Genomic DNA, 27,993 nt, shown 5'->3' on the forward strand with positions numbered 1-27,993 from the left:
GAACTCTCAACTATCAACCCTGATTATGAATTTGGCTCTTCTGACAATGGCTCTGGGATTCTCCCATCCCCCCTTCCTCTTTCCAGCCCAGTAAAAAAAAAAAAAAAAAAAAAAAAAAAAAATAGAGAACAGGTTTACCAAGTACACTTCACACTTCAAAGGTTATCAAACTGCTGCCTCAATCCATGATTCTCTATGTGTCCATATGTAAAGTCTCTTCTGACTGGTAAAGTGAGTATCCAGACCCTAAGAGTGCTAATGAAAGTTTAGGTTTAAGCAATGGAGGAATTAAGAATACAGGGCATGGGGAGATGGCCCAGTTGATATGCTTGTCTCACAAGCACAAGGACACGAGCTCAATCCCCAGGACCTAAAAGAAATAAAATAAAATAAAGCTAAGGCTGCATACACGTGTTATCTCAGTGCTTCAAGGCAGAGATAGGAAGATCCCTGGGACTCACTGACTAGACCACCATGCAGCCCTAGGCCAGTGAGAGACCCAGTTCCAAAACACAGGGTAGATAGTACCTAAGGAGGAATAATACCCCATACACACATGCACCCACACACATTGAACATGCTCCCCAAACATACAAAGAATCCAGAAAGAGGAAGGCTTAGGCTATAGCTCAGTCAGTAGAGCATTCATCTTTATACATGCATGAAGCCCTCCCTGGGTTCATACCCAACAACTGTGTAAATCAGGTGTGGAGGCACATGCCTGTAACCCTAGCACTCAGGAGATGGAGGTAAGAGAATCTAAAGTTCAAGACCATCCTCAGCTACATAGCAATCAGCATGGGTTATGCAAGACTCAAGTATTATCTTTTCTTACACTGTTCCTCCCACTCACTTCGGGGATGAGGGCTGAACTCAAATTCTCATGCATGCTAGGAAAGTTAGGTGCCACTGAACTATACCCTCAGCCAAGAGAAATCTCTTAATAGGTTCTTCTAAATTATCTAAGTGAAAAATGGCCTCGAGTTACAGCCTTCTTTCTGCCTTATCTGTTGGGTACTGGATTATAGGTTTGTGCCAACACACCTGGCTCTAGCACTCACTAGATAGCCCAGGGTAGCCAGACTTCTAGCAATCCTCCTGCCTTATCCTCACAAATTCTGGCATCATAACCAGGAGCCACGACACATGATTTCTAAAACACACGACTTTGGGGTGCCTATCAGTTGCCCCCAGAACAAAGTCCTGATTCTTAGGCTTCCTAAGACATCTCCTGCAAGCCCAGGCCCCTGGTTAATATTTGGAGGCATTTTTCATCTTGCAGCCAAAGTCCCAGCAATGTATTGCTGCCTGCACTAAATACACACCAGGCAATGTGGAGTTGTTTGTGAAAGGAGGCAGTTTTATTTTAATAGGATATTTGCAAGTGATCCCCCCCCCCCGCCCCCGGAGGCAGGCAATGGGGTGTCTCCAAACATTTTTTTCCTATCTAAGAGTAAGTGCCCTTTGTGCCACATGACTTGGACTCTTCTGCTTTTCCTTCGGCTTTTTCTTACGCCCTGTAGGGTCTCCAATCCCAGGGGCGGCGCCTGTACCTCCCTGCCCAGCCCCTAGGTTTGTTACAGAGGCCTGGCCAGGGCGGGGACTACTTCACTGCCCTGCAGGGGACTACTTCACTGCCCTGCAGGCCGGGAGCTGCGGAGTCACTGGCCTAACGATCGCCGGGATCGAGCCCAGCTTCCCGCGCGCTCACGTGACCCTTCGATTGTCACGCGGGCGCCGCTCACCTGACCGGGGCCTCACGTGGGCTCAGCCTGCTGTGAGAGAGCTCGCCGGTGGGCCATGGCAGGCTGCAGGCTCTGGGTTTCGCTGCTGCTGGCGGCGGCGTTGGCTTGCTCGGCCACGGCGGTATGGCCCTGGCCCCAGTACATCCAAACCTACCACCGGCGCTACACCTTGTACCCCAACAACTTCCAGTTCCGGTATCATGCCGGCTCGGCCGCGCAGGCGGGCTGCGTGGTCCTTGACGAGGCCTTTCGACGCTACCGTAACCTGCTCTTCGGTTCTGGCTCTTGGCCACGACCCAACTTCTCAAGTGAGTCACAGCCCCGTTCCTCCCTCCGAAGGAGCCACCTTCCGTCATTAGCCCAGGCCAGGTTTCTGCCCAGCCGGGCCAGTCGCCTCCCACTCCCCTTCTCCCCTTGTTTTTCCTCTAGCTGGCTATCCAGCTTCCACAGCCTAGCCCTTTTTCCATTCACCCCATCATTAATCAGACTTCTGGGATCTGAGTTTATCCTGAATGTTTCTCTTGGGCAGTATTTAGGTTTTCTATTTTCTTTTTTAATGCCTGCTGTAGGACTACAGTTCAACCAGGCTGTCACAATATTGACAATATGTTTCCAATAGACATTTAAGATGATTCTTTAGGTCATGTTCAAGTGGGTCCTTGACCAGGGCATCCTATTGGAACTCAGTGTTTGTCTGGCACATAAGTTGCTTAGCAAATGTTTACATTGTGAGAGGAATCATAGAACACAATGCAGTGAGCTTCCAGGGACCTAGGCAGAGGCAACTAGACGCAGAGGCTTGGAACCAAACTTAAAAGTGTAGGCCTGACACTGTGAGGAATCGGTGGATGAGGTAAGTGGCAAGGGATGGAGGTGAACAGTGTTGGAATGCCCGTCCATGTCGGCCCTGAGTACTGTAGATGCTGAGCAGAGCAAGCTTGTCCCATCCCAAGCCCTTTTATGTAGAATGAATGTAAGGTAACTGGTTCTTCTGCAACCAGCATCAGTATTTGATTTGTTCATTCTCTGGTAGTAGACAAGTGACTGTTAGTAAGTCATAGGTCATTATAGTCTGAATCTTCTAAAGTGCCTCCTTTGGACATTCCTTCCTTAACTGTCCCTGTAACATAGTGGGTTTAGGGAGTTTGTTGGTTCTGTTGTGTTAAAGGGCTGTTTGAATGTAAGGTGCGTTCTTTACTTTTGTCGTTGCTGTATTTTGTCTCATCATGGGAGGAAGTAGTCCATCATGAGTGCCTGAGCTTGTGGCAGCTTGTCACATTGCACAATGGCCACAGAGAAAATAGAAGACTACTTCTCCATTTTTCCTCTTTTTCCAGCATGTAAGACCATGCCATCCACAATTAGTGTGGGTCTTTCCTCCTGAGTTAAAACTGACCCAGACACAGCCTACAAGGCATCATCACTGTGTTTGTGTCTTTCTAACATCATCAACAAGAGGGTGATTGCAGGTTTCAGTTTCCGAGTGGAGTCTGATTTCCAGAAAGCTGGAGGAGCACATAATTTCCCAACTTGTTGTCTCAACCCAGGATGCTTTTGTCATGGAACTGGAAATGCCAAATGCATCTTGGAAATATAGAAAGGAAACAGGTAAGGTCAGGCAGCTGGGCTTGAAGGAGTAATGATTAGAACTCTCCACTGTAAGGGCCTGGGGTGCTGTTCAGTGGGTAGAGCGCAGTAGGCCATGGGTTCAGTACCCTTCATCTCATAAAACCTTGGGAGATAGAGCCAGGAGGACCAAGAGTTCAAGGTCATCTTTGGCTACATAATGAATTTGAGACCACCCTGGGCTGACAGAGGCCCTAACTAAAAATAAACAAACAAACAACAAAAACAAACCTCTCCCTCTGAAGTGGCCTGATACTTTATTCTTGTAGAAGATTGGGTTGTCTTTAAGTTTACTGTTTTCAAAGAGGAAGAAAGTTTTATGATGCCATTTATAATGGGGTATGTAGATAATGAGGTGGTACATACTGAAAAATAATGAAAATATCTTTGGAGGAGAGGTTAGGTACTAGGATCAACTGTATTTGGATGAGAGCCAAAAGTAAATATATATATATTTCATTTTGAACTCTTGGGGCCTGGGGTTAGTTTTGCCTGTAGTCTTCAACAGGCTGGGTGGCTTTCCTTATTAACTACCTAAATCATAATGTTTTCACAACAATCCTGGCTAATTCTGAACCTGAGAAGCTCAGCTTCCTGGTGTGTGTATGGCTAGTTTTGGGTCTGTGTATGAAATCTTTGATTCTTGTTTCTCTGAACTATACTTGCTCTCTCTGACCTTTGGATATTGTGCTTGAAGGCTATGTGCTTTGGAAGATCTGAAATATGAAATAAGGTGCATTTATTACCCATCCTAGGAATGCTTAGGAGCCTAATTTCTAGACTTCTGCCACTTCCTCATCCCACCCACTCCCATACCCCACTCCTACTGCCCCCATCCCATCTCTGTGTGTTTTGCTTTGGCACTTGGAGCTATTCAGGGGGTAATAAAACAAAAACAGCTGTGAATGTCATTGCACTCTTTGAAGGAGGGCATAATAATGAGGAGGACTTGATGTTTAAAATAAAACTGAGCTGAAGCTGATGTTCAACAGTAGATTACTTAGCATGTACAAATTTCTGGGTCTGACCCTCAACAAAATACTGAAGGAGAAAAAATAAAGAGAAAAAAAATATAGAGATGACCCTGAGATATCTGCCTTCTACTTCCTTACTCCATACCTAGTTCTTGGCAAAAGTAAAGTAGGGAAGGCATTGGCGGGTGGCCAGCTGACCTGTTCATTGTCTTGGGTACATGGTCTCATGCTTGTGTGTGTTGTAACTTTTTTTGATTGTTAAAGTTAAAGGTTTTGATTCCCCTCACTCTCAAGAAAATGTTTAAACTAAAAGCCAGACCTTGTGGCACATACCTTAATCCTAGCACTCAGGAGATAGAGACAGGCAGATGTCTATGTGTTCCAGATTAGTCTAGTTTATATAGTTTGGTCCAAGCCAACCAGTCTACTTAATGAGATCTTGTCTTTGAATGAATGAATGAATGAATGAATGTGTTTAACCAGTCTGACTAGGAGCTTTGGCCCACCACTGTAGAGCTATTGACAATCGGAGCAGCTCAGGAGAATCACTTGGGTATGTAGACATGAAAGATGTGTGCCTATATAAAGAATTTTGTGACCCACTTCAAGGTCACAAAAATCCACGTTCCTAGAGAAACATACTGAATTTTCTTCTCTGTTCCTAGCTGTAGCAAAAGCACCCATGTTCAGGGAAGTGTTCTTTCTGTTTTTGTTTTGGTTTTTTTTCCAGCTGTCTCAGATTGTGACTAAGTTTCCCCAGCTAACTATTTTATGCCCCTTGGTTGGTCTTGGGTATGGCTGGAGTTCCTTTTTTGAATGTTTGTGCAAGGGTAGGGTGCTAGGGGTAGGGTGCTCAGCAGCTCAACCATCAGAAGCAGCCTGTTACTGGAGATGGGGGAGCCTGCTTACCAGATACAGTACTACCTTCAAACCTCAAAAGCACATGTTTGTGGCTGTGTCCCTTTAACTGAAACCACAGGCCTAGATTAGCTAGATTCAAGAGTTCAAGTCCACGTGCCTTTCTGTGTTGAAGCTGTCAGGCTGTCTTCCACGTGTGCCATCACTTGATAGTGGAGGAAGCCCTTGAAAAATGGTTATGCTCCCAGGCACCTGCTCCCAGGACTCCTATGGATAAGTGCCATACCATTTGCTGGGAAAACTGACTTAGTGAAGGGCAGTGGAGAGAGCAAGGCAATGGGCATGAATGACTGCACTTAAGAGTCGGTGTGTTTTGTCAACCAGCTCTGTGGGGTGGTGTTAGTCCTGTTTTCAGAACTAAGACTTGAAGGCAGAATGATGGCCAGCTCATGGCTATGGTAGGGGATTCCATCTAGATTTGTTTGTCTACCAAGATGTCCTCCTTTCATTGTGTTCCTGCTGTGCTCATAAAGATCTTTGTCAGGACAATTAGTCATTTGGAAAACTCTTAGCCTCTGGGAAAATTAAGCTCTGGTCATAACTTAGTGTTAGTGATTCAAATAGTCACTTCTAACATCTAACTCCTTTTCATTACCATTCAGGTCATAAGTGTTTTTTCTCTGCTCCATTTATCATTTTCCAGAAGTATTTCTATCCACCCTCCTTCCTTCCATCTTTAATGCAATTAGTGCTTACTAATCAACCACAATTAGTTAATAGTGCTAAGTCTAAAGAGTATGTTAATCAAGCACCTCTGGTCCCTAAATAATTTACAGTGATGGCCTGGGGCTGTAGCTGAGATAGAGGAATGCTTGCTGATAATACACAAAGCCTGGGTTTGCTCCCTCCACATCGTAAAGTGGGTGTGGTGGAACACATAATCCCAGTACTTAGTAGTGGGAGGCATAAGGATCATAAGATCAAGAGTAAATTTGAGGCCAGCTGTGAAAAAAATTACAGTCCCTGAAAGTGAGACTATAAACATACAATAAAGTATATTTTTTCTGTGATATTTGAAGTGCAAATGATTTGAGAACACATGGTCCAAGTGTAGGATGGTGGGTAAAGTGAAGTTTGAAAAGTTTTTCTGAGGCATTGTTTAATTAAATATGAACGTAGGAGTTGGTGATGGGAAGTAATCCACCTTGGAGAACGGGTAAGAATCCTTTGAGCCTTATTCACTCAAGGTCAACGCAGTTGATGTGCACACATCTCAGGTGGGTCAGCAAGTTCTGATGTCATGAAGTAGCCTAGGGAGCACTAGGAAGTAGGAGCATTAGAGGAAGGCCAGCCAGGGTTGTCACACAGGTGGCATTGGCTAGGTTGGCTGCATGGGGGCTTCGATGGCTGTAAGACTTGGAGGCAGGGAAGGCAGTTCTTATGGTTGTTAGTGATAACAATAGCTGGTTTGCTGCAGTGACATGGCCTCTCTGGACTGCCCAGAGACTTTAGAGATGTGCTGGGACATCTAGAGTTAGGATAGGGTGCTAAAGATGGCTCCAGTTTGTCATTTAGTGGCATGAATATTTATTCTCACACGTTGCTGACGATTCACAAAGAGAGGAAGGGAAAAGGAAATGCTAAGGGTTGAAAAGAGAAAGAATTGACCAAGACTGGGATGGGGGAGGGTGGGGGCTGGATCACCTAGTCTGATTGACTGTGAGCCTGGTTTTGGATGTATGCAGTAAGAGGTATTTTAGCAGATGGCCAGTTTTGTGTGGTAATGAAGATTGGGAGATAAGTTTGGCTATTTCCAGAGACAGGAAGGTTCAGCAGGTGACTGGAGGCTGGTTGAGGAGGAGGGCATTACTGATGTTACAGGAAAACTGCTAAGCCCGAGCGTGGGTTAGTTCTTCCTCCTGAGTGTCCAGGTCATCTGACAGCCACAAGACTCCAGGGTGTGAGGTGTAAAGTGACTAGGAAATTTCAGAGTACTGTGAGATTCCAGATGCCACAGCCAGCTGGCCTGAGCCACAGAAGACCAGCATGGGAGCTGAGTCTAGAAATAGCGCCTGAGTCTCAGCTCCAGGATGAGAGAAGACACTTCATATCAGAACCAGTTGCAGGGGAAGTGACATTGTTCTAGAAGGAACAGGGCTACTGTTAGGGAGGAAATGAAAACAGTGAATGGTATTGGGAGTTAAGTAGCTGTAAAAGAATGATTCACAGTGCTGGTGGGTTGTGGAGAAAAGGAAATTACTTTTATAGGAATATAGGATGAAATGAGCCAGAGGGGTTTATGTATTTCTTTGACCATAAAATTGCCAGGAAAATGACCATCAAGAGTTCATGTGGGAAGCCAGGTGTAGAGGTATATGCCTTAAATCCCTGCACTCGGGAGGCAGAGACAGGTTAATGTCTGAGTTTGAGGCTTGGTCTACAGAGTGAGTTCCAGAACAGCCAGAGCTACATAGAGAAACCTTGTCTGGAAAAACAACAACAACAAAAGAGTTTATCTGGCGACTTAACATATGCTAAAGATTGTACCGAGTCAATAGTGAAGAGTTAGTCCATCAGTAAATATATAAGGAAGATTAGATACCTATTTGGAAAAAGTAAAATCTTTATCTTGCCAAACATAAAGTAAATTCTAGGTAGATTAAATATCTAAAAGTCAAACTCTAAAATAAAAAGCAATAGAGGGGATTTGCAATCCTAGGCCTTTCTAAGCAAATCGAAGAAGAAGGAAAAAAAAAAAAAAAAAACAGGAAAACACCATATTTGACTATATGAAAATTAAAAGAAACTAATATTAAAGAAAAAGAGGGGCATGTAGTTTACATCTGTAATCCCACACTCAGGAGGCTGAGGCAAGAGGATTACCCAAGTATGAAACCAGCCTGGACTACCAGGAGACAGTGTTTCAAATCATCAAAATCCAAAAACAGCATAAAAGGAGAAATGGGCAAAATAGGCCAAATATTTGCATCTTCATCTATCAATAAACAAACAAACAAACAAATAACTAGCCAGGACTTGGAAGGTGGAGGCAAGAAGATTGGGAGTTCAAAGCTAGCCTTAGCACATAGCAGGTTCAAGGCCATCCTTGGCTACATATGAGAACTCCATTAAAAAAACACACACACATACACATAAAAAATGAAATTATTAAATGGCTTGCAAAGAATATGGCTAGTAATTGCAAACAATGCTTAAATTTAGTTGTTACTGCGATTACACCTTGTAGCTATGCTTTTGTTTGAATGTTTCTTTTTTAAAGTTTGTGTATGTTTGTGTCTGTGTCTGACTCTGTGTCTGTGCTCACAGAGCCCAGAACAGGGCATCACATCCAGTGGGTCTGGAGTTATAGCTCTCTGTGAGTCATTCCATGAGTGCTAGGAACTGAATTCACATCCTCTGGAAGAGCAACAAGCTCATTCTTAACCACTGAGCTACTTCTCCAGCCCTTGTTTTGTTTATTAAACTCTCAAGCAAAGATAGAATCAAGATGGGCTAATGTTGGAAGAGTGTGGAAAATGGACCCACATCTGTGGGTTTGGGTTATAAATAAATACAATATTTTGGAAGTATCATAACCAAAAATTGTAGTATCTTTGGCTTAGTATTCCTGTCCCTAAAGAAATTGTTTTGCAAAAAAATATTAAGCTTCATACATACCTGTTTATCAGAACATTGTCTATGGTACAAAAAATTTAGAAATAGCCAGGCAGTGGTGGTGCATGCCTTTAGTCCTAGCACTTGGGAGGCAGAGGCAGGCGGATCTCTGTGAGTTCGAGGCCAGCCTGGTATACAGAGTGAGTTCCAGGACAGTCAGAGATGTTAACAGAGAAGAACCCTGGGTGGGGGATGGGATGGGAATAAATACTCAAGTATTTATTTCATCAGTGGTGGGAGAGAGTGCACTTCTGAATAAGGGTTAATAGTATCTTTAGGGTGAAGAATCTTGGGACATCCTGCTTGAGATCAGCATCAAAAAGAGGTCCCAGGCTCAGGGCAGTTGGCTTCAGAGATTGCCATTGGATTGGGGGGGAGGTCACTGGAGAGACAGCAAAGGACCCAGGTTTGGTTCCCAGCACCCCTGTGGTGCCTCATATCCAACTCCAACACCCTCTTCTGACTTCCATGTGTACTAGGCACACTCATGACACAGACATAGCTGCAGACAAAAAGCTCTTGTACATAAAGTAAGCAAATCTCTGCCTTTCCTAGACACACCTGTATATGTCCCATGCTACAGATAGCCTCTCTGCTAACACAAATCATGATTCCAGATCATATGCCAGAGGTTCTTGTGGTGTGAAGCATTCTTCCTTCTCTGGAGGGACCGCTGTGCTGTCTTGCCTTAGCTCATCACAGGGATTAGTAATTGTTTATCTCTTCTGCTAAACTGTGAGCTCCTCATGGGCAGGGACCCCAGAGCAGGTTTTTCTTTTTAACTGCTCCAGCACCTATAACAGTTTCTGATGCATCTTAGTTAGGGAATCTTAGTTAGGGAAGGCCAGAGTGTGATGAATGGAAAGGTGGGACCGGGAGAACAGAGTAGTCATGAAACAAACCTTGTCACAGTTTAGGAGAAGAGCGGAGCCTGTGGGGGCAAGATAGGCACTAAAGAGTGGAAGGTGTCCTCAAGGGGCTTGACTTTTCAAGTTTCTAGCCCAGAGGCCAAACCAAATGCCATTTGCATGACCCCATACATTTTCTCTGCCTTGTTAGGGTTTTGTATCTAGTGCATGACAGGTGGGGTTGCTTTGATTTGGTGAGAAGTGAGCTGGGTGGAGGGAGAGATGGTTTTGCACTATGATGAAGATTTATAGTTTCCAGGTGCCCTAAAAGTAGCAAATTTTCCCTTCTAGAGAAGTGGAAGGACCTGAAACTTTGGATATTCACCCCCAGAGTTCTTCAGAGCATGTCTGAAAAGGCACTTTGTGCAAGCCTGGGTATCTTCTTAGCAACCTTTGCCCTAGCCTTAGGACTTCAGAAGTACTAGACTTGGGTGTATAAAAGAATCTCTAGATTAACTGTTTGCCATTTATGCCTGACTATCGTGTAGCACAGTCATTATGCATCCATAGCATTAAATGTGCATATTTTAATTCTAGCATCATTCATTTTTTCAGCAAACACTTATTGAATGACTACCGTGTATCAGGCACTGGGAATACAAAGACACAGATTGGTCCCTGCTGTTGAGGAACTCACAGCCTAGGTGAGGAGACAGACAGCTCATATTAAGATAAGTGTTATGAAAAATGTTTGTGTACTCCGTGATCACTTAGGAAGCACTCTTAGGAATGGGTGGGGGAATGGCCAAAACATTTTAAAAAGGAAGACCAGAGCTGTTTCTTAGCCAAACATGTGGAAGAAATGCCAAGTTTGTTTCAATATTAAGAAGCAATCTGTAATGAGAAAAAAATGGAGAAGACAGGACAGAACCAAGGCTCTGGAAAGAGTTCACTTCATTATAATAAGAATTCCCAAATAGAGCAAGTGAGAGAATGAGCCATAAGGTCTCTAGTGGCTTCTGGCCTTCACCTGAAAACCTCAGGACGCCATGATATTAGAGGGTCTTTCTTTATCTTTCTTTTTCTTTTTCTTTTTTTTTTTTTTTTTGCTGGGCAATTGGTCTGTCTTCCAATTACATCCTCCGTCTCATTAGGGAAGTTTACACAGGGATTGTCATGGTCAGAAGTTCATACTACTTTCATACTACAAGATCCTGGAAGACAGCAAATTGAAATGAGGACAGTGTGGAGGTGGGAGGGACCACCTGGATGGTTTTCACAGTCATCTAGGAGAGAAACTATACCTGACTGAACTGAGGCTCTGGCCCAGTGAGTGAGGGTGGGAAAGTAGCACAATACTAAGAGTTAATGATGATTCTTGTAATCATAAGACTTAATTGAATTTTTTTAAAAAACTGTTGAAACCTCAGTGCTTAGAAAAATGTTTAACACATGACATGCAGTCTGTAAACATTGTTTTGAGTAGTGAGTAGATTTGTAGTCTACTCAGATGGAGAGTGTTCAGGAGGAAGCTTCTTATTTGGGTGAATATACGATGCTATTATCAAAGTGAGAGGCTCAGCCAAGAGAAGTAAAACGAGTTCACTTTGCATTGAAGATTCAGGGGCTCTTGAGACAGCTGAGCCAGAGGTGTATAGTTGTACAGCTCCACAGAGGGATGGACTGGCTTGGAAAAATAGGTTTGGAAGTCATGAGCTTATTGTGGGAATAGATGATGATGTCCAAGGAGTCTGTAAATGGGGAGGGAGAGAGAAGGCTGGCATCAGAAAAGAAGGGTCATGTTCAAGGAGGTAGAAGCAAGCCAGGAGAGCAGAGACCCCCAAAAGTCAAGGGAAGGTTTGTTTTTGTTTTGAGACAGGGTCTCTCTGTGTAGCTACTGAATAGCATGGAACCTACTATATAGATCAGTCTGGCCTTGAATTCACAGAGGTCCACTTTTCTCTGCCTCCCAAGTGCTGGGATTAAAAGGCTTATGCTACCAGAGGCCAAGTTGAGGGAGCTTTGTTTCAATGTCAGGGATTTTTGACCAGCCAGGAAAAAGAGAGTTGTCTCCAGGATACTGTCTCCCTGATAGCAGGGATTGTTGTCCTTTTTGATCACTCTGTATTCCTAGCACTTAGTGAATAAGCCTAGTACATAGTAGGTCCTCAATAAACAATGAATGTATGAACTAGAAAGGGTCCTGTGAACTTAGTTACAGAACTACAGAATTTTGGTAAATACATTTTCAGAGGCGTATGTTGAGGGAAGCTAGTTCATAGATGGAGTGTGAGGAAGTGGCTACAAAGAGAAGACTAACCAGGTCCAGCTGTCTGAGTACTCAATGTGCCAGATACCAAGTTAAGCACTTGACATGTGTCTTCCTCTTGTTTACCAGATAAGATAGATGCTGTCTCAGTCCCCATTTTATAGCTGAAAAACTACAACTCAATAAATAACCTGCCCAGGACCTTACATTAAAAAGAGCTAGCATCAGTATTTAAATTCCAATCTGCCTGTCTTCGGAGTCCAGTCCCAACCACCCAGACTGCATTTCCTCAGCAGTTTCTCTAAGGCAGGAAAGCCTGAGAAAGGGTGGGTGTTTGAGATAGTATGCACTTGAGATCAGGCAAATACTTTAATGCTGGTGGGAAAGAGTCAGTGGAAATAAGTCACTTGAAGACTTGGCAGGGGAATTTATATGAGGACCCTGAGGAGAGATCCTGAGTGCAGGTGAAGGAAAGTCTCTTCCATCGAGGTGGGGGAGAGAAGGGTAAAGACGGGTGCAGTGTTGCAGGTGTTCTGTGAGGGTGGGAGGGTGGGAGTTCCCAATCTGCTGAAAGTAGGGAGGTGAGACTGGGTTATAGACTTGAGGAAGGTGGCACAAGCTTGAAAGAGATGCTATAGAGAATAGAAGGGGACAATAGAGGACACAGAAGATAACTTTCTCAGATTTGTGTGTGTGCTGATGTCCATTCATGTGTTTGCAAAGGCCAGAGGTTGATGTCAGGTGTTTCTGCAGTTGCTTTCCTACTTATCAGACAGGGTCTCATTGACTCTAGAACTCACTGATTGGGCTAGCCTGACTGGACAGCATGTCTCCAGGATTCTCCTGCCTTTGCCTCCCAGGCCTGTGATAATAGGTGTGCACAGTTATTCCTGGGCTTTTTTAGGTGCATACCAGGGATCTGAACTCAGTTCCTCCTGCTGTGCATCAAGGGTTTCGGCATTGAGCCATCTTCACAGTCCTGCTGTTGTGTATGTCTCCCTGAGGCCTCAGGGAGGTACAGGAGACAGGGTTGAGGCACAGCTGGCAGGTGTTAAATTGATCAAGATTAAGGATTTTGCTTGTTGGATGTGACAAGCTATTGAAAGTATTGTTGAATCCCATGTCTGTGATGAATAGGCAATGTTGTACTAAAAGGTATTGCAAAAGTGGGAGCTGGACAGTAAGAGGACTGAGGAAGGACAAGATGATGCTTATAATTTTAATCCTTAGATGCCTTTGGACTGTTACTTTCTCAATTAGTTCTTTAGTTAGAAAAAGATGCAAACTTGTGTGAGCTCAAAAGAACATTTCATTTAAACTGATGAAAGCAGGGTTCTGAGCGAGGCAGGGGGCGGAGGACATGAAGTAGGGCCCTGGAGAACTTTGTCCATCTGGAGTGATGAGGTCCTGCTAGCAGGAATGTGGTCCCACCCTTCCATTGTTTACAGGGAAGTGGAAGCCCAAGACCTGCCCAGCATGGTGGTAGCAGAACCAGCTTTCCCAGCCCTGAGCTTGACCTCCATACTGCTGCTGGGCACATGAGACAGCTTCCTTTCTTCCCAGCTGACCCCCATGGCACCCATGCTCAGGTGTTTGCTGGCTGAGCAGGCTCTTTGCCATACCCAGCCTCCCACATCTTAGTTCTCAGTTGAAGGAGTGCTGGTGACTGTAAAGGCGGCTGTACTGGTTCCTGCCTGTTCCCTGCTCTTTTCAGAGCCTGGCACAGTGGCAGCATGGAGGCGGAAAACCACAATGACGAAGGTGTTTACTTCTTTCAGATGATCCAGTGTCCCTCCTGTTTTGCCACCTCCCCCAGACCTTCCCTTTGGGAGCTTCTTTCATCCAGACCTCTGAATTGACTTCTTTATCACCCCAAAGCCAGGCAGTCGTAGGAGTGCTAGATCCATCTCCACAAGATTGGAGGCAGGCAGCAAAGCAGTTTGTAACTGGAGAAGGAGCACTTGTCTGAAGGGCATTGTTCTGTGTGGGGAGGGGGGAGAGAGCACTTTCCTGCTCACAAAGTCTGAGGAGTCTGTGATACATTCACTCCTCTTGCCCAGATTATGCACAGCAAATGTACTCGGAACGCAGAGGCAGGTGAATCTCTGTGAATTCTAGGCCAACCTGGTCTATAGAGCGAGTTCCAGGACAGGCTCAAAAGCAATACAGAGAATCCCTGTCTCAAAACAAAATAAAAAAAAAAAAAAAAGAAAGAAAAAAGAAAGAAAGAAAGAAATGTGAAAATGATGAAAATTACATCTAACAAGTGGTGGCTTAGACAAGCCTGATGTTTGTAGCTCACCGCCATTTTGCCATCAGGACAATGACTGTGGTAATTGAAATGTGGGTGACTTGTGACTTCTCATTGGCAGACTGGCGGCCAACAGGATGATAGGGAAGCCAGGACATTTCCTATGTTAGGTTGACTGTCAGGACACAGTCTGAGGAGCCCTCCGAAGTCACACTGGGGCTATGTGACATGAGAGGGTAAGAGTGGCTCAAGGAGACAGAGATGAGGTGTGGGTCACAGAGAACTGTACTCTGCTGGTTTTCTTCACTTGACTCTAGTTGGGGGACTTGTAGACATGTAAAATTTAGAGAGGTAGCTCCTTTGATTATAGAACTTAGGAAGACACTACAGACTCAGAAGGACTGAGTTGCAATGATAGGTCTGAGTCAAATTCCTTTTCCCTAAGGGGTTTAAGTAGGAATTAGTGTGAGGTGAGAGATCTGTTTGGCTCTGTTTGGGGGTGTGGTGGGGTTACTCCTTTACTGACTGGCTGCTTATCACCCTGTGAGCTGAGATGTAGACATATGGTAGGGCCTAGTATCTCTTGTCTGGCTTTCTTCACATGCTTTGTGGCACTTGGGTACCTTCTGCTTGGAGATGGGTAACATTTGAGATTGTAGTCTGGTTCTGAGGACTTTCCTGCCTTCTGCCAAGCCATCCTATCCTGATTTTGTAGTTTCTAGGGTCAGGAACATATGTAAAGCCCCAGGAAAGAACAGAGAGGGTTCATTCAATCCTACTTAAGGCAGTAAAATCAGACCATCTTGCAAGCTGGGTATGGCTATAGTCCTAGCAACTCAGGAAACTGAGGCAGGAGGGTTGTTGCAAGTTTGAGGTCAGCCTGGGCAATGCCTTGTCTCACAAAATGAAACAACAACAACAAAAAAATCAGATCACCCTGAAATTGACAGAGAAGGTTGGAAAATAGGAAGAGAAATGCTTTGGCTTTGTGTTTTGGCTTTGGAATTTTTATCTGCATGGCCTAGGGTCTGTGGAACATCATTACTGAGTATGTTGACTCACAAAGAGTGGCTTTTGCCATTGAGAACAGAGATTTACCCTAGAGAACCTGCTGGGGAAAGAACAGAAGGAAGCAGGATGGGCTGATGACCACTAGCTTTCCCCCCTCCCCCGATCTGAGGACCACTCTCATGGGAGACCTCCTGTCTCCTATCTGTTCTTCATCTCATGGACTTTAACAAAATGGGAACGCCTTTACCTGAAGCTTTGAAGAGCGGTACTAAGTACCGTGTGCTAGTCTACAGTGGGATAAGGACACACAGCCAAGTGTGGACCTCCCCTTCATGAAAAACAATTCTGGACATGGACCTTACGTGTGGGAGTTTCATAGATATAATTCATAACTATAATCCCCACTTTAGGAGGCAGAGGCATGAGGATTGCCACAAATTTGGGACCAGCCTGGTCTACATAGCAAGTTCAAAGGGCTACCTAGCAAGATTCTATTTCAAAACAAATACATTGATCATGGAAAAATTATTGGGGGTCGGGAAGATGTTAGTGAGTTCTCTGACATGGCTGATTTGCATCGTAGCTTCCTAGCAGTCTGAGTCTGCCACTCAGCAGGTGCTGCACACCAAGGTGCTCTGAAGCTGTCTCTCCATGAAAAGCCTTCATTGGGATCTTGGGATTGAACTTGGGGCAATACAAGAAGCTAGAAATGGAGAGACCTGGTTAGGGATAGCTGCCATCTCATTCTAACAGGGTCAGAGCAGGCTGCTGAAAAAGTGGGAACACAAGCAGACGGGAAGCTGAAGTTGACGAGACAGGGCCAGTGTGGAGGGTAAACTCCCTTTCAAGAAGATAGAGCTAGGGATCTAGTGAGCTGTGAGTTACCCTGCTACTTCTGGGGTAGGTCAGCCCACTGAGCTTATATGTCTTCACAGGAAAACAGCAAACGTTGGGGAAGAACGTTCTGGTTGTCTCCGTCGTCTTAGCTGAATGTAACGAGTTTCCTAACTTGGAGTCAGTAGAAAATTGTAAGTACCACCTTGCTCCTTATCCTCAGAGCAAGCTCTTGTCTGGAACTGTCCCTCCAGCTAACATGGGCTAAGCTGCTGCCTTAGGGACTGGGGCTCACTAAGTGTCAAAAACCACAGAAAATGTCACATGGACTCTTGTGTCCCTTGTGACACTTGCCTTCTGAACTGATTAAGAAAGGTATACATAACTGGGTGGTGGTGATGCACACCTTTATTCCCAGCACTGGGAGGCAGAGGCAGGCAGATCTCTGTGAGTTTGAGACCAGCCTGGTCTACAGAGTTGAGTTAGGAAGGGGGGAGAGAGAGGGGGCAGGGAAAGAGAGAAGGAAGGAAGGAGAAAGAAAGAAAAGAAAGGAGGGAGGAAGTGTGGACACATAGCCAGGCACTCAGGAGGCAGAGGCAGGCCATGTCTTCAAAGAGAGTACCAGGACAGCCTGGGTTACACAGGGAAAACCTATCTTGAAAAAGAGAGAAAAGGGAGGGGTAGAAAGAAATGTGGACACTTGCTGGTTTTTCTCAAGAAATCTTACACTGGAGGAGGAAATTTGTGAAGGTAAGTCAATAGTCCTGAGACTCACTTCCCAGAGCAATATGGGACTTAAAGTTTCCAATGTGGACATCTGAATCTTTGGATCTTCCTCGTATTCTTGGATGAACTGGCTAAAGCCTGGAGTAAAAGGCAATACAAGGGGCTGTCAGTGTTGCATCCTGAACTGTACTCTGCAGGCCTTCCAATTCCCTTTGCTAAGTCAACATAAATACTTTTCAGCTGAAAGCTGATAGGAAGGATCTCATGATTCTGTGGGGAAACTAACCGACAAGCAGAGTGGAGCTTTGCAGAGGGCCCTGCCTAGTTTAAACACTTGTACCATCTGCTAGGCCTGCAGAACCAATGTGGTACCCACCCTCCTGGGTTTTGATATTGTTGATTTATTTATTTATTCCTATGTGTGAAATACATGTTTGTTCATGTGTTGTGTGCAACGTGTTCATGTGAGTATATCTATATATTTGTGTGTGTGCAAATGAAAGCCACGCCTAAATATCGGGTGTCTTCCTCCATCACTCTCACCTAAAATAGTCTCTCATGAGCCTGGAGCTCGTCATTTCACTAAAGTAGCTGGCTAATGAGCTCCTGGGATCTGCTTGTCTCCACTCCACTTCCCCACCCTTCCAGTATATCAGTTACATGTGCCACAGAATCTGGCTGAAAATCCAAACCAAACTCAGGTTCCTTGTGATTGCAGGCATTTTACCCATCCTCAGTCCTGTTTGCTTGCTTGCTTTGTTTATTCAGAGATTAATATAGAATGCCTGGTCTACAGTCTCACTTTTGTCATTTCAGACACCCTAACCATAAATGATGAACAGTGTTTACTTGCCTCTCAGACTGTCTGGGGCGCCCTCCGAGGTAAGAAGGTGGGGAAGGGGGTGACAGTGAATACCCCCTTAGGGAATAAAAAGGGCAATTGGAATATTTCCCCATCTTGTAGCTGTGCATAGCATTAACACTTGGTATAGCATGTCTCATGGCAATGGGAGATGGGTAGCTGGGGAGAGGACCCTGCCACAGACACTGTCCTGCTCACTTAGTACACAATTGGAAAGTCTTTAAGAACTAAAAGCTCAGCTGGGTGTTGGTGGCACACGCCTTTAATTCCTGCACTCTGGAGGCAGAGGCAGATGGATCTCTGTGAGTTCGAGACCAGTCTAGTCTACAAGAGCTAGTTCCAGGACAGGCTCCAAAGCCACAGAGAAATCCTGTCTCAAAAAAAAAAAAAAGTAAAGCTAACCCAGGCATGCTGGTAGTATGCTGATAGTCCCAGCTATTCAAGGGGCTAAAATAGGAAGATTACTTGAGCCCAGGAGTTCAGGATCATCCTGGACAATATAACTAGACCAGCCATCTCTTTAAGGTGGGGGGAAAGAGCTGGGTATGGTGGCTCATGCCTATAATACCAGCTCCTAGGGGCCAAAGCAAGCACACTCTTGAATTGTTATTTCATTGCTTGAACTGTATTCTTTGGAGGAAAAACACACAACCACATTCTGTCCTCTGCTCAAACAGAAGGGGCAAGGCTTCAAGCATAGGAACATTTGAAATCCCACTCCAAGTAGGGAGAGGCCCAAACAATACATAGAAATGTTCATCAAACATTTCTGCCTAACCACTGAGGTCTCATGAAGCCTTTCATTTTGAAATCTGGGGATTTGTTTTGTTTTGTTTTGTTTTGCTTGTGGAGTTTCTATTGAGTTTCCAGAAGTAGGGCCCAAGCTGTTGAGAATATGTAATACTCTGAACTTAGTCTGCCTGTGCTTGGGCCTTGCTGCAAGCCTGTGTTAGTGACTAGGTAGACCCTCGAGGGCAGTTGTATCTACCATACCTCAGCCTCCAGCCCCTGGATCCCCCCCTCAGACAGAGAAGAGGCCCAGTTATGGATCCAGCTTCCTTGGAAGTCATTGTGATTCTTTCTTCCCAGTTCATTGGGAGATGGGAAGGGCAGCATACTGGGGTCCCCACTTCCAAGTGGAAACATCCTTTTTATTCCCAGGGTCTTTACTCTGCCTCTTCCCTTCTCCACAGGTCTGGAGACTTTCAGTCAGCTTGTTTGGAAATCAGCTGAGGGAACAGTGAGTATGGACTCTCCAAAAGGCTCTGGGGTTTCCTCCAAAATTTATGAGTCTTGCTTTAGATAGAGTCCTGATGGTTCCAGATTACCCCCGTGGGAGTATAGGAATAGATAAGGGTTGATAGAGTTGATCTATTTGGAGATACTGTAATGTGGTTCCCTTGGGTCATTTAGTCATTATCTTGATGTCATATTGCCTTGAAGAAAATAAACCTGCTAGCTTCAGGAAAATCCAGTGTGTAGACTGAGTAGTATATGGTATGCTTGTGTTTGGTTGGCATGGGGCAGTTACTTGTTTTTGATGCAGAGAAGTTGGTGGGGAGGGTGGAAGGATTAGTTACTTTGGTGAACATTCACACATGGCTTTTGGGGATCCAGGGAGAGTCTCTCTCCCTTTGAATTCTGAAGCATTCAATGTTTGGTTCACGTAGTTCTTTATCAACAAGACGAAGATTAAAGACTTTCCCCGCTTCCCTCACCGGGGCATACTGCTGGATACATCTCGTCATTACCTGCCATTGTCTAGCATCCTGGACACACTGGTAACCAGGCCTTAAGGCCTCCTTCATTTCATGCATTGGTTCTGAGGTAATGGGGCAAGGGATAATAGATGTCATATTCCTAAATAAAAAGGAGGATATCCAGGGCTAGAAAGATAACTCAGCAGAAAAGAGCACTAGCTGCTCTTTCAGAGGTTCTGTATTTGATTCCAAGCAACTACCTGGTGGCTCACAACCATCTGTAGTGGGAACTGATGCCCTCTTCTGGCATAAAAGTATACATACAGATAGAGCACTCATATACATAAAATAAATAAATAAAATCTTCTGGGGTGGGGGGTTGTAATCCTGGGAAAATGTTGAAGAAGACTTCGTACTCTAGTTACAGTGCTGCTTATCTGTTTTGGAGGATTGGCTTCCCTTGCTAGGCAGAGCTGTGCGCAGTTTAATTCAGTCAATAATATAGGAAAGTTGATCCTAAAGCCTTTGCTGGGGAAGTTTCTAGCACTCCTAAATTTGATGTATAGGCAACTCATGTGACTGCCTTTTTCTTTGTCCTTTTGGTGGGACCAAGGGAGCTATATGTGTCAGCCTTGGCTTCTGGGAGTTAAGTTATGTGGCAGCTGAGTTCCCAGCAGGTCTCCTAGTCAGATAATAAAGATGGAAGGAGGAAGTGTTGCTCTGAGATATATGGGGACTTTTGGAAGACAAGAGGGTTCTACAGCAGCTGCCACTCTACCCTCAGTGTGGCCGGAATTCATCTAGTAGAGAGGATGTCAGTGGACCCCCTTATAGGAAGATCTGACTTGATCCTTAGTCCCTATAAGTGCATCCCTGGAGCTTAGGAAGGATGAGTTTGCTGTTGCACGTAGAGCGGCCTGCCCAATTTGATCTGTGCTCTGGCCTCAGGATGTCATGGCGTACAATAAATTCAACGTGTTCCACTGGCACCTTGTGGACGACTCTTCCTTCCCTTATGAGAGCTTCACTTTCCCAGAACTCACCAGAAAGGTATGATTTGCTTTACCCAAACACAGATTCCAGGTTCCCAGGGGCAGTGGTTCTCATCCTAAGCAAACAAAGGGAAAGGGCAGCAGCTTCTGAGTCAGGACCGAAGGGTTCAAGTCCACACATTAATTTGTTTTGAAACCTTTAGGAGATAATGTCTCCTGGTTTTGTTCTTTGATGTTGTTATTTACATACATCCTATTAAATGGGCACAATTCTTTCTTGTTTATCCCACTGACCATACACTGCTCAGATAAAACAGTAGGTGCAGCACTAGGGAGATAGGTAAGTCAGTAAAGTGTCTTCCGAGAAACATAAGGACCTGAGTTCAGATCCCCAGCACTAGGAAAGGGTGGAGAAAGGAGAGATGCGGGATTCCTGGAGCTTAATGGTTTTAGATTCAGTGAATGACCCTGTCTTAGTGTTCTGTTGCTGTGAAGAGACACCATGACCATGGCATTCTCAAGACAGGGTTTCTTTACGTAGCCCTGGCTGTCCTGTAACTGACTCTATAGACCAGATTGGCCTTGAACTCACAGAGATCCACCTTCTTCTGCCTCCAGAGTGGTGGGTTTAAAGGCATGTGCCACAATTACCCAGCAACCATGGCAACTCTCGTAAAGAAAAGCATTTGATTGGGGCTTGCTTACAGTTTAGAGATTTAGTCCATTATCATCATGATGGAAAGCATAGCAGCATGTGCAGACATGGTGCTGGAGAAAGAGCTTGAGAGTTCTATATCCACACTCACAGGCAGCTGAAATAGAGAGAGCCACTGGGCCTGTCTTAACTGTCTGAAACCTCAAAGCCCACCCTGAGTGACATACTTCCTCTAACAAGGCCACGCCTAATAGTGCCACTCTCTGGTAACCAAGTATTCAAATCTGTGACCCTGTGGGGGGTATTCTTATTCAAACCATCACAGACCCCCCCCCCCAATCTCAGAAAATAAGTCATTCAGGACATATCTAATGTTTACTTGGGGCTTCCACATGTTCACATGCACACACTCCAGAAGAAAGCAGTAGATGTATTAATTTTTGAGAAGTTATGATAAAGACCCTTGAAGAAGTCCTAAGTACACATGGGCTGTAGACAGATGTTCACAGAGAATGAGAATCTGAAGGGTATCTTCTGTCTTTCAGGGTTCATATAATCCTGTCACTCACATCTATACAGCACAGGATGTGAAGGAGGTCATTGAATATGCACGGCTTCGGGGTATCCGTGTACTGGCAGAATTTGACACTCCTGGCCACACTTTGTCCTGGGGGCCAGGTAAGAATAATGCTACCATTGGAGGGGTCTGCCCAAAGAGGAGCTCCAGGATGTTGGCTCTTATATATCATTTATCCTGGCCTTGGCCCTTGGAAAACTGTTCTTCATCAACTCCTGCCCAGAGGAAGTTCTTTCTAGTGGTAAAGCAAGGGGGTAGCCCAATTGAGTCTAGAGGCACAGTCTTCATCTTTGCTCCTGCTACCCATGCCTTTTCCAAGGGTGTCTCCGGGCCTGGGGAAGCTCCTGGGAAGTATTTAATTTGTGCAGAGAAGGGCACTTTTACTATTAAAATATGAGCAGATGGTGCTGGAGAGATAATTAATGATTCAACAGTTAAAAGAACTAGTTGCTCTTCCAGAAGTCCTGGGTTCAATTCCCAGAACCCATGCTAATAAACATCTGTAACAGTAGTTCTATAGCATCTAATGTGCAGACACATATACAGACAAAACACCCATATACGTAAAACAACTGGATCTTAAAGAGTGAAGGAAGGATGGAGAGGCCAGGTATATTGGTATATAGCTAGCTGTACACCCAACATTTGGGAAACTGCAAAGGCAAGAGGATCTCAAGTTCAATTCCAGCCTGAGGCATATAAGTAATGCCCTGTCTTCTACCCCTTCAAAAAGGGGAAGATGTCTCCCAGACACTGCTCTAGGTTTCCTATACTTTATATACTGAGGAATTTGACCCCGGGATAGAATCTATAGGAAAGAAATTGTTGGGGGCCAGAAAGTGGTGGGACACACTTTTAATCCCAGTACTCAGGGTGGGCAGAAGCAGGTGGATTCCCTCAATTCAAGTCCAGCCTGGTCTATCTAGTGAGTTCCAGGACAGCCACGACTACATAGACAAACCTTGTCTCAAAAAAAAAAAAAAAAAAAAAGAATTGGAGCTGGCCTCCAGAGATCACCGTTATTTTGTAACTCTTGCTGCTCACTCACTTGTTTCTGTAACCATGAACCTAGAGTAAGAGCCCAGATGAAACCATGGGGAAGATTGAAAAAAGCTGCTGCCTCTCCTCAGCCACAAGCAGGAAGCTTCCAGGCCAGAGACATTTCTCGGGAATTTGGAAATGGGTAGCAGGAGCTAGAGTGGAGGAATTGTCATTATGTGCCTGAGCCATTCCCCTGCTTTGTGTCTGAAAGGCCACTTGAGAACAACAGCCTTGAGGAAGTAGGTGATTTATGCTGGAAGACATGTATCAGACCAAGACTGTACACATCAGTGGTTAGGAGCCTGTAACCCAGCCTCCATCTCTGATGGCAGACATATTTGTATTTATTTGAGTGTGACTAAACAGGTGGTTACTGTGAGTACTGGGTGCTACTTGTGAGAATGAACATAGTCATCTACTCTACAAGGGCCTCATGTGTATAGGAGTATACATGGAAATCTGTATATTTGTAACACTTGTATGGGCTCTCTGTTAACTTAGGTGTCCCTGGGTTATTAACTCCTTGCTACTCTGGGTCCCATCCCTCTGGCTCCTTTGGACCCGTGAATCCCAGTCTCAACAGTACCTATGACTTCATGAGCACATTCTTCTTGGAAATCAGCTCTGTCTTTCCGGACTTTTATCTTCACCTGGGAGGAGATGAAGTTGACTTCACCTGCTGGTATGAGCCTTTTGGACTTCATATACCAGCCTGAGGGTGGGTTACTCAGAGAATAGAGGTCAGTACTATGGGCTTACTATCACTACTTAGGGGACTGTCTACTGAGGGAGCCCGGTGTGACTAGCAAGGCTATTGGCATGAACCCTTCTTTCACTTCTCTCACACATCCTTGAGATTTTTATGGATATATTTATACCCTGTCTTGGAGAAATGGGGATAGAACAAAGTAATTCCCACTTACAAAGACTTAAAATAGTCTAATCAGGAGTCTAGTAGTACAGGGGCTCGAGAGATGGCTCAGCAGTTAAGAGCACTGGCTGCTGCTCCAGAGGTCTTGAGTTCAATTCCCAGCAACCACGTGGTGTCTCACAACCATTTCTAGTAGGATCTGATGCCCTCTTCTGGCATAAAGGCATACATGCAGATAGAGCACTTACTGCAACTTGATATGCCATGGGAGACCTGCCCTTTCCTAAGCAGAGGAGGAGTGGATTGCAGGAACAGGGGGAGTGAAGGGAAGAGACTGGGAGAAGAGGAGGTGGGTAGATTGCAGCAGGGATGTAAAATAATTTTTAAAAAGAGTCTAGTACAGTCTAGAGAACATTTTCTGATCTATCAGAGGACTGGGGTTCAGATTCCCAGCACCCACACTGGGCAGCTTACAAATGCCTGTAACTAGATCCAAGGGATCTGACCTCTTATGGGTTCTGTGGGACCCTGTACTCATGCTTGCATATAAATATATTCATAAAGGAAAAAGATAATCTTAAAAAAGTTAAGTCTGTTACAGAATTCAAAATTAATAAGTGACAATACCTAATTAATGTTAACTCATAACGTGTAAACTCTTAGATCTACAGAGTTCAAAAGAGGCCAGGGAGCTTCTGAGAAGGAGACCCCAGATTTGGGCTTGAGAAAATAGCTTCTCTTTGGGGCACATAATGAGAAGAACGTGGAAGCAAAACACAGGCACTGTAGGGTGGGGGATCTGCAGAAGGTCACAGTCATAGGCTTGGTGTCCAGTTAGAACAGCAGAGAAGGAAGCCATGTCCAGCATGCCACAGCTCCTGCTTAGCCTTGGGTCCTGGTATAGATGGAAGGTGCACTCTCCCTGAGAGCTTGGGCTTCAGACTCTTCAAGCCTAGGTTTCTTTCTTTCTCAGCCTGTGTTTGTGGTTCATTACAGCTTTTACCTTCACTGGAGAACTTCTGCTGTATTTGGTGGTTTCAATATTTTAGGTGAAAGGGATAGTTGGAGGAGGCCAGGTGACTGATCTGTAAATTGTCACAAATTTCAGGGGTTGAAAGAACTAATCATCTTTTTTTTTTTTTTTTTCTTTTTTTTTCTTTTTGCTACTCAGGAGGTCCAACCCTGATATCCAGGCCTTCATGAAGAAAAAGGGCTTTAGTGACTTCAAGCAGCTAGAATCCTTCTACATCCAGACGTGAGGAAAGAAGGGGGGTGGGGCGCATTAGGAGTCACCTCCATTGGGGGATGGTCTCTGCCTTCTACACCAGAGTCAGTCCCTGTGTCACCACTCCCTGCCCCCTAGAGGTCCCCGTCTCCTGTCCTTTCAGGGTTAGAGTGGTCAGATGGTAGCCCCAGAGAAGGGACCATCCAGTAAGGGTAAGGGATAGGGCCTGCCCACCTTGGCACCTGGAGGGCTGGCACACACAGCTGAGTGACCCTTTGCTGATGTCCCTCTCCTCTCCAGGTTGCTGGACATCGTCTCTGATTATGACAAGGGCTATGTGGTGTGGCAGGAAGTGTTTGATAATAAAGTAAAGGTGAGCCAGGGACAGAGAAGAGGCGCCCGTCTCCATCTCCCTGGCCCTTCCCAACCTCTGTAGAGACCAGTCCTGGTGTGAAATAGGCTTTACTGGTCAGAGAACTGAATGCTATTGCTCTTTATCTCTCTAAAAGAGCTACAGAGGTGTGGCCTCTTATCTAATTGTGGCTGCTTGAGATGCCTGAGGCTTTATGTACTGTTTTCTTCCTGTGTCAGAGGCCTGAGTCCTTGCTTGGACCCCACTGCTGCTCCCTCAGCTCTCAACAAGTAATTACTACTTCTATGTAGACAGGGAAGCTGCAGTGGGGCTGGGAGGGGAACATCAGGGAGCTGTGTCAGAATAGGGAGCACCTCAACCCTATGAGGGTGTGTGTGAGATGAGTGATCAGAGTCACAGAAGCATCTCTTGCTGCTTCGGAAACAAGGAGCACACTCCCCTTGGCCCGGGTGTCTTGATAAGAATGAACATCAAAACTTCTGAGCTCCATATTGTGACTGCCCTTTGTCCTTTCTTATGGCAGGTTCGGCCTGACACCATTATACAGGTATGGCGGGAAGAGATACCAGTAGAGTACATGAAGGAGATGGAACAGATCACTAAGGCTGGCTTCCGGGCTCTGCTCTCTGCTCCCTGGTACCTGAACCGCATAACATATGGCCCTGACTGGAAGGACATGTACAAAGTGGAACCCCTGGCATTTCATGGTGAGAGCAGGGTACTCTCTGGACTGAGATGCAGGGTGGAGGTTAAGAGAGGCAGGGCAGGGCTAGAGAGATGGCTCAGAGGTTAAGAGCATTAACTGTACTTCCAGAGGACTCAGGTTCAATTCCCAGTACCCACATGGTAGCTCACAGCTGTCTGTGACTCCAGTTCCAGAGGATCCAACGCCCTCACACAGAAGGCAATTAATAAAAGAAAAAAAGAGAGAGGCAGGACAATACACGGCAATTGAGGAAATGAAATGGGCTATCTAAGAAGACCACGCTGGAAAGATGCTTGAAAGTGAAACCCCTCCTCACACACACCCCACCCTCCGCCCCACCCTTGCCCATGCTCTGTTGTTTTCCCTCAGGTACCTCTGAACAGAAGAATCTGGTCATTGGAGGGGAGGCCTGTATGTGGGGAGAGTATGTGGACAGCACAAACCTGGTCCCCAGGCTCTGGTAAGGATTTTGGGGTCAGACCAGGAGGGTAGGACTGGGCTTCTGCCTCACATGCTTACTCCCTTCAGCCTGAGAGCAGAGGGAGGAGCACTGAGATGATGCTTCTCTGCATTGGAGGCTCGTGTGTTCTGTGTGTGTGCTTCTGCATGAGGTCTGAAAGAGGATGGCCACTGTCTCCACAAGTACCATAAAGAGCACAAGGGCACTTGCTTGGGATCTGGTAGTAGGAGAGTAAGGTCTTCTGAAGCAGCCTCCCCAGAAATGGTTGGGTAAACCAGTTAAGTTAGCTTTCCAGCCATCCATGTTTCTAAGGCTAACCCTTATTCCTATGTGTTTGGGAGAGGAGGTGCTTGGGATCACTGTCTGAAATGAGGATGGTTTTTAATAAGGGTGGGGCTGAGCCTTGAAACTACCTGAGGAGCCCCTGCCTGGCTGTTGGCCTTGAACAAGGTGTCATTCCTGTCTTGGCCCTGAACTAGTCTGGGAAGGAAGATTCATGGGGCCCAATCTGCTTTGCACTCCTCCCCACAGGCCCAGAGCTGGTGCTATTGCCGAGAGATTGTGGAGCAGCAACCTGACAACTAATATGGACTTTGCCTTTAGACGTTTGTCGCATTTCCGCTGTGAGCTGCTGAGGTAAGCAGACTGGGCAGGTCTGAGACTCGAGAACCCAAACTGAGAAGAAAAGAGTAATAGTCAAAATTTTGGGAAGCTTATTCTCTGTCCCACTGAATTTGTATCACAGCCCACTAGATGGGAAAATTTTATTCCCATTTTAGGCACATAGATCTCCTGAGTACTTTGTCCAAAGTCAGTAGGAAGCAGGAATTGAACCTGTCAACTCTGATGCACTCTTCATGAATGCCTATACCTCCCTTTGACTGTGGACCTGTGTATGCGGTCATTTCCTTAGTTCTGCTATTGACTGGTCTTGATAACGGAAAACACAGCCTAGTGCAGAGGCTTCTGGGCTGAGAGCCATGCATCATGAAGTGTAAGGCACTGGGTGGCTCTGAGCTGGTATTTTGTTATATCTAAGCATGTTTATTTGGATAATAATGAAGATGTGCTTGGAGATCCGTAAAGGTCAGTTCTTAGTACTTGAGTCTGAAACAGAAGGACAGGGTTTAATCCCCAGCTCAGCACTTCTTCACTGCTGTGCTTAGAGGACATTAGAAACAGGAGTAGACATCTGAGTGGGCTATGAGCATCAGGCACCCCTCAGGCTCTGACCTCTTTTCTAACATGACTGGGGCTTTTGGGGGGGGGTATTGGGGAGTAGTGACCTTCAGGATAAAAAAAGGGAGGCTCTTCATTTAGAGGAACCTCAAGTGATTTGGGCACAGTAATATTTTGAGACTCACTGAAATGGGAAGGGGCCTCATGGTTATTCTGGAGAAGGTGTTGCAATAGTCCAAGGCAGAAATACTCACCTGCCATTTTTTGTGTCTTCTTACAGGAGAGGAGTCCAGGCCCAGCCCATCAGTGTAGGCTACTGTGAGCAAGAGTTTGAGCAGACTTGAGCCGGCAGCATCAAGTACCCAGGAGGGTGCTGGCCCTAAGAGAACAGTCACGGGGCCAGGCTTCTACCGTCTCCCTGACAGGGGATAGAGCCCCTTGCCCACGTACCCCTGTGACTACAGAGGAGGAGGCTGGTGCTGGCACTGGTGTTCAATAAAGAGTGATGTGGCATTTTCTTTAATCAGCTTGGGTT

General features: G+C 45.4%; 2 protein-coding genes across 3 annotated transcripts in view; one reads left to right on the plus strand and one right to left on the minus strand.

Moving 5' to 3' along the window:
• Tmem202 (transmembrane protein 202) overlaps window positions 1–1,894 on the minus strand; it is a 28,278-nt gene extending 26,384 nt beyond the window's left edge. Inside the window, exon 1 of the transcript XR_007835304.1 lies at window positions 1,746–1,894. The gene's annotated coding sequence lies outside the window, so the exon portion shown is untranslated. The remainder of the gene's footprint in view (window positions 1–1,745) is intronic.
• Window positions 1,679–27,981, plus strand: Hexa (hexosaminidase subunit alpha). 2 transcript variants are annotated; one of them, XM_051197629.1, is made up of 14 exons: window positions 1,679–2,053; window positions 16,193–16,285; window positions 17,634–17,699; window positions 18,873–18,919; window positions 19,350–19,460; window positions 20,328–20,429; window positions 21,572–21,704; window positions 23,146–23,326; window positions 24,687–24,770; window positions 25,041–25,113; window positions 25,637–25,820; window positions 26,189–26,279; window positions 26,811–26,915; window positions 27,739–27,981. In XM_051197629.1, the coding sequence occupies exons 1-14, from the start codon at window positions 1,801–1,803 to the stop codon at window positions 27,800–27,802; spliced, it is 1,587 nt and encodes a 528-aa protein (XP_051053586.1). In that variant the 5' UTR covers window positions 1,679–1,800; the 3' UTR covers window positions 27,803–27,981. The 2 variants fall into 2 exon arrangements, with proteins under 2 accessions (XP_051053586.1, XP_051053587.1); XM_051197630.1 differs by lacking the exon at window positions 16,193–16,285.
• The last annotated feature ends 12 nt before the right edge of the window (window positions 27,982–27,993 follow it).

The sequence above is a fragment of the Phodopus roborovskii genome, unplaced genomic scaffold (genome assembly GCF_943737965.1).
Source record: "Phodopus roborovskii unplaced genomic scaffold, PHOROB, whole genome shotgun sequence".
Lineage (NCBI taxonomy): Eukaryota > Metazoa > Chordata > Mammalia > Rodentia > Cricetidae > Phodopus > Phodopus roborovskii.